The 6,230-nt window shown below is 43.1% G+C and overlaps 1 protein-coding gene across 1 annotated transcript in view; it reads left to right on the top strand.

Annotated features, from left to right (window-relative positions):
* GRM3 (glutamate metabotropic receptor 3) overlaps positions 1–6,230 on the top strand; it is a 46,097-nt gene that overhangs the window by 37,883 nt on the left and 1,984 nt on the right. Inside the window, exon 4 of the mRNA XM_042815954.1 lies at positions 3,249–3,423. Within this exon, the coding sequence (XP_042671888.1) occupies positions 3,249–3,423 (175 nt within the window). The remainder of the gene's footprint in view (positions 1–3,248; positions 3,424–6,230) is intronic.

The raw sequence follows: 6,230 nt of genomic DNA, 5'->3' as shown, positions 1-6,230 counted from the left end.
GGGAGGAAGGGAGGAAGGGAGGAAGGGAGGAAGGGAGGAAGGGAGGAAGGGAGGAAGGGAGGAAGGAAGGAAGGAAGGAAGGAAGGAAGGAAGGAAGGAAGGAAGGAAGGAAGGAAGGAAGGAAGGAAGGAAGGAAGGCCCACATTTTTCCATAGGCTCCAGTGTCTGTGGATTGTCTAACTCAACTTTGCTTAAGGCAGTATTACCCTTGTAGCAGACTGCTCAAGACTGTGTCCTGTGGGGTGTTGAATATTTCAAAGGGTGAAGACTCCACAATCTCTCTGGGGAATCTGTGCCAGTGTGACTATCTTCATGGTTTTCTTATATATAAACAATGCCCTGTTTATCATTTTCTGCCAGTATCCTGTCACTGGGCTCTAGTGGGAAGGGTCTGGCTCCCTCTTTCTTTCTCCCATCATGAGGTACATATACACACTGATATCCATTTTGGCCTTCTTTTCTCTGCCCTGAGCAACCCAGAATCTCCTCATATGACAGTTCCTCCAGACCTTTCATCATCTTTACGGCCTTTGCATAGATTCACAGAATCATTAAGGTTGGAAAGAGCACTAGCATCATCATCTCCAAACATCAAACCATCACCACCATGTCCACTAAATCATGTCACTCAGTGTGACATCTGTCTTCTACTCGAACATCCTCAGGGACAGTGAATCCAGCACCACCTTGGGCAGCCTGTTTCAATACTTCAACACTCTTTCTTAGTACAAACTCTTCCTAATGTACAACTTGAACCTCCCCTGGCACAACTTGATCCCATTCCTTCTCGTCCTATCAATAGTTACATGGGAGAGGAGATTGATCCCCACTTTGCCACAATCACCCTTTAGGTGACTGTAGAGAGCTATAAGGTCTCCCTTGAGCCTCCTCTTCTTCAGACTGAACAGTCCCAGTTCCCTCAGTCACTCCCAGTAAGACTTCTGCTTCACTGCCCTTCTTTAGTCACACTCCAGGACCTCAGTATCTTTCTCTTAGTGAGGAGCACAAAACTGAAAGATTATCTAAAATGAATATGAACAAGTAGTCCAGATAATCTTCAGTTCACCTTTATTGTACATTTCTCTCATTCTTACTTCATCAGCTTGTCAATGACGAAGTTATGAGAGGCAGTGTCAAATATCAGCTACTCACACATGATCCACAATGCCATTTATTTCTTCCTAGAAGACAATCAGGTTGGGGAAGTAGATTCCTAGAAGTCACAGCCTCCTAACAGCAATCCTTTTCCCAGCAGCAGCAGGGCAACCTGATGTTCCTCTGAGACTCCCCTTGAGTCCTCTAGCAATCCAAAAACTAGTTCCCGGATAGTCTAGATCTTGAAGCAGAGCCCAGAAACTGCTGTGTTTGGTAGCTGTATCTCTTAATTGCACTGTCAAATATTTAAAGGAGAGCTTCTGGATAATACAGACTTCTCTGATACTGTTAATTTTCACACAGAAGTCCACACTGATTTCAAATAGGAGTTCTCTAGAATCAAAGATAAAATGAAACCTGTTGTGACTAAATAAGCACAGACAAATTCACAGCAGCTCTAACACCTAGCACATTTAAGGAATTTTTTTTTTTCTTCACTTGATCACCTCAAGAAATGCAGGTAACATGGGAAAAGTCTGGGTGTTAAACTGGTCATAGCGAAGTCAAGTGTCAAAAGTTGTTGCATCCACCTTTGGTAAAGAGTGATTACCAGTTATATGGTCACCTTAATTATTCTTACAGTTGACAAAGCACGTGGCACTCTGAGGATATGTAAAGAGACAAAGTCCATTCCTTATTCCGGTTTTCATTTTGCAATAACTATTTCTGACAAGGAGATGTGAGAAGCATTTTCATGGTAGAAGGCTGATCTCCAAGGACTGCAGGAGTGCATCTAAGGCAAAACGAGTCATGGATGTATGATCATTTAAATTAAGTAGTAGAGTTTAAGGCACTTTAATTCAACATCTTAATTAAGGAACCTGCTTGGAAGAATATAAACTGAAAATGAGCCAGTAAACTGGTGCCTAATTACATGAGTGAACTAAGAGAAAGATAGATTGACAGCAAAGCTGCACTAACAAATTGCCCAAGGCAATGAATCCAAAATCCTGTACTTCCAAACAATTCATTTCTCAGTCCTTCTATCTCAAAGTCAGGGCACTTTTCAGGGTCAATCTTACAAATGTCACCAGCTGCTGTGTTTACTCAAAATAACAGCTATGCCTCTGCACGAGATTGCTAAAGTTCTCTGATTAGAGTTGAAGCTGGAGGCTAAACTTGTTTTCACATGGAAGCTTTAAGGCATTAATTGCAATGTAAAGCACACTACACGCAGCCTGGTTTCCACTGTAGCCAGCTTTGCTCAGCTGCTGCATTACAGAGGACTTCCTGACCAATTTAGGAATCAAGTATATGAGGGGTGAGAGAAACAGAGCATTCTCATTCCTGTGTTAAGCAGAGAGAGATCATACTCAGTCAAGTACCCCTTGACAACACCCAGCTGAGTGGTGCAGTTTATATGGCAGAAGGATGGGATGCCATCCAGAGGGACCTTGACAAAATCGAAAGGTGAACCAATGTAAAACCAATGAGGTTTAATGAGGCCAAGTTCAAGGTTGCACCTGGATCGGGACAATTCCAAGACTGGGAGAATAATCTCTTGGGAGCAGTCCCATTGAGAAGGGCTTAGGGATCCTGGTAGATGAAAAACTTAACATGAGCCAGCAGTGTGCTTTTGTAGACAAGAAGGCAAACAGTATTCTGGACTGCATCAAAACAGAGGTGGCCAACAGGGAGAGGGAGGGGATTGTCCCTCTCTTCTCTGCCCTTACGAGGCTCCGTCTGGAGTACGGCATCCAGGTCCGAGGGCCCCAGCTCAGGAAAGGTGTGGAGCTTTTGGAGAGGATCTAGAAGAGGGCCACAAAGATGATCAGAGCAGCATGATCTCATGCTTGACTTAGCAGTCAGCAATCCTGCCCATGGCAGGGGGGTTGGAACTAGGTTATCTTTGAAGTCCCTTCCAACCCAAGCCATTCTGTGATTCTACGGTTCTGTGATATACAGAGAAAGAGAGTGTACCACCAACATAACACACCTGTCATACAAGGTAGGAATGAGACAGATGTTCAAGCCCACTAGCATCAGTGCAGCCCAGGATTGTGGTTCCTACTGTTATATTATGATGCTTCTGACATTCTGAATTTCAGAGATTCCATACAAAAACACAGCACTTTGCACCCGCTCTCTTCCAGGTGCAGACCACCACTATGTGCATCTCCGTGAGTCTGAGCGGCTTCGTGGTGCTGGGCTGCCTCTTCGCACCCAAGGTGCACATCATCCTCTTCCAACCCCAGAAGAATGTGGTCACTCACAGACTCCATCTCAACAGGTTCAGTGTCAGTGGAACTGGGACCACATACTCCCAGTGTAAGTAGCAAAACTGCTGCCTTGTTATAAGGGTGTGGGGATGCAGTTTATTTGGATAAATAAAGGCAAAGCTGGTTTTTTTTAACCAGCAAAAAAAAGCCCTTCTGTAAGCTGGGCTGATATGGAAGCATCACATCGTTTGTGACTAGAGGAAAAAACTCATTCTCCTCCCATGGGAATGAGGTCAGAGCCTCCTCTGGAGCTCATTTAAGCCAGCAGAAAGCTTGCAGTAGGCTCCAGCTTGTTCAGCACAAAGCAAGGAGGACCCTCCACTTGCTGTCACTCTGACAGCAGTGCAGCAACAGATTGCTCTGGAGTACTCCTGTCAAACAGACACACTGGCAGGACCTGGGCCAAAATGCGGCTCTATCTCATTGCCAGTTATAAAGAAAAAGCTCAGTTCTACAGCAAACACACAGAGAGAATGCTATAAACCATTTCTGTATGCGGAGTGTGAGCAATACTCTTTGAAAGCAGGGACGACACAGTGCTGTGTGGCAAGCACAGCTTACTTGCTCTGCCTTCTCTGCATTGTCATTCTCTTCATCCCAAGCAGAATCACATCTGTGATTTTGTTAGGTGGCTGCTGCTCATTTTCTGGGTGAGGCGCTCAAAGATTTTTTGGGGGATTAAAAGGGAAAAAAAAAAAAAGGTCACCTGTAGTGTTTTGTTTGTCAAGCTTAACTAAGCAACGACGGGAGCACACAGCACCTTGTTCACAAAGCTCTGCCAACAGAGTCTAACCTGGAAGCTAATTGAAATACAAGCTACAGGTAGAGAAAGACAACGAATACAAAAGAGGGGAAAAGGGAGCTGCAGAGCACACTCCAGAAATCAAAACTGTTTGCCATTCTGGAACACTTAGATGAAGAGAGATGAGATGACCCTAAGTGTCCAAAGTGCAGAGCACTCTCAAAGGGGCTGGGTTTCCAAAATCTGTGGTTTCTCTACAACTTTTAGAAGCTTCGCCCTTTGACAAAATGGTAAGTCTTGTGATTTTTTTGTCCCTTATGAATTTTGTAAAGGTAATCTTTCCTTTTATTTATTTATTTTTTTAATTGCTTCTTACTATTAAATCAACTAACTCAGAAACCATTTTGATTCATGGATACTTCTGTACAGGACTGATTTTTTTTTATTATAATGGCTGGATGGTAAACACATCGTGGATGTGTTCCTGTATGCAACTGAAAGACATCCTCAGTGCATACCTTTCAATCAAAAGTCTACCTCTTCAAATTTATGAATGTCTTTAAGGCGTTAAGGGAAACAAAAATCAAGCCTTACAAACCTCTTGCTACTTTGTTGTTTAGAAGGGTGGCCTCAGTCATTTACTTTTCCTGCTTACACCAAACTGAATATGCTGATCTTTGGGATCTTTTTGGACTGCAATGAAATGCAGAAAGGACACAGAAGAAAGAGTAAAAGTCCCATGCAGTACAATGGAACAAAAGCATTGTTTCTTTTTATGAAGATTATTTTAGAAAAATAACACCGAGAGCTCACTGTCAATCACAGCAAAACCTTCCTCCGCACCCTTCCATTTGTTTGTAAATGATTTAAATACATTCTCTTTTTTTAAACTGCTACAAGCCCACTTCTATCTGCACCCACTTTATCATGTGGTACATTCCCTCAATGGAAGCAAGACAGGGAGAGAATATCAATAACCATACTGCATCTATTAAAAAAAAGAAAAGAAATCTAAAATATTCCTTTCACCAGTCCCAGAGCTGTCAGCTTGGTTTTCTTTTTGTGCCGATAGTGTTTTCGTCAGTCATGAAAACTGGCCATGCACTGAGAGAAAAACAAAAATATCTCACAACCACTCTTGGAGATTATTAATTGTAAGATCTAAATGTGTATCACAATGACATGGAGGGAGGGCTGATCTAGTGAGTCATATAATCATCAGTGTAGTCAAATTTAGAGATAATTAAACCAAATGCAGTTACCTGAATCCAGCTCCACGTCTTGCTGCAAACTGCAGAATGCAGTAGAGGTGAATGCTGCTGAGTGAGGGAACATGCTTTAAAAGTACCAAGCTTTGATCACAGAACAGCTGAAGTTTGGACTATAGGAGAATACAGATCAGAGCTTCAAAGCTGAAGAGAAGCAGGATATATGTCTACCTTGGTAGACGACATTCTTGTTTCTATACTTACTTGTTTGGGTCTAAAAATTCACCTTTGGCAGATTGCTGCTTCACCTGTTGAGATGTTTGTCCCATTTTCGTGGGGTGTGCTCTATGGGCATGGCAGAGATGTTCTCATGAGGCAGGAGATCAGCACTTATACAGCTTCCCAGATTGCTCAGGGCTGATTTAAGCACCTGCATGACTTGGGCTGAGCTTTTACTCTCTTCTAGCTTATTTTTACAGAATGTCATTCTCTCAAGTGCTGTCCACATGGAGTGCTGCACACAGACGTGAGCTCCTCCAGGTGTCCTCTATTGGGGTCAGAAAAAGAACTGTTTACAGCCAAGCTGGTTAATTTTCTCTCTCAGTACTTTTTTTTTTTTGCCCAGCCCTAACTCCAAACTATTTATACATCATTAACTCACATCTGTCTTCCTGTGAGCATGAGTAGAGAAAGTTTTTCACACAAGTTTGAGTCTGCCTGCCTATGCAGGTGTGCATGGCAAAATGGAGCTGAGGTGTCTCTAGGAGGTCCAGCAGCCTTTCAGGCTGCTGCTTTACGACACAGAGAAACTCAGAGCTGTCCAGTGCCAGTGCAGAGCATTGCTCAGCTTTGTAGGGGGAAGTCAAAGCTTTTGTTCTGAGAGTACTGAGAGCTGGATTCTCAGTG

The sequence above is a fragment of the Centrocercus urophasianus genome, unplaced genomic scaffold, assembly GCF_019232065.1.
Source record: "Centrocercus urophasianus isolate 14NV4802_14NV808 unplaced genomic scaffold, USGS_Curo_1.0 seq_15, whole genome shotgun sequence".
Taxonomy (NCBI): Eukaryota; Metazoa; Chordata; class Aves; order Galliformes; family Phasianidae; genus Centrocercus; species Centrocercus urophasianus.
The sequence above is the reverse complement of the archived record's forward strand: the minus strand, read 5'-3'. Positions and strand labels throughout refer to the sequence as shown.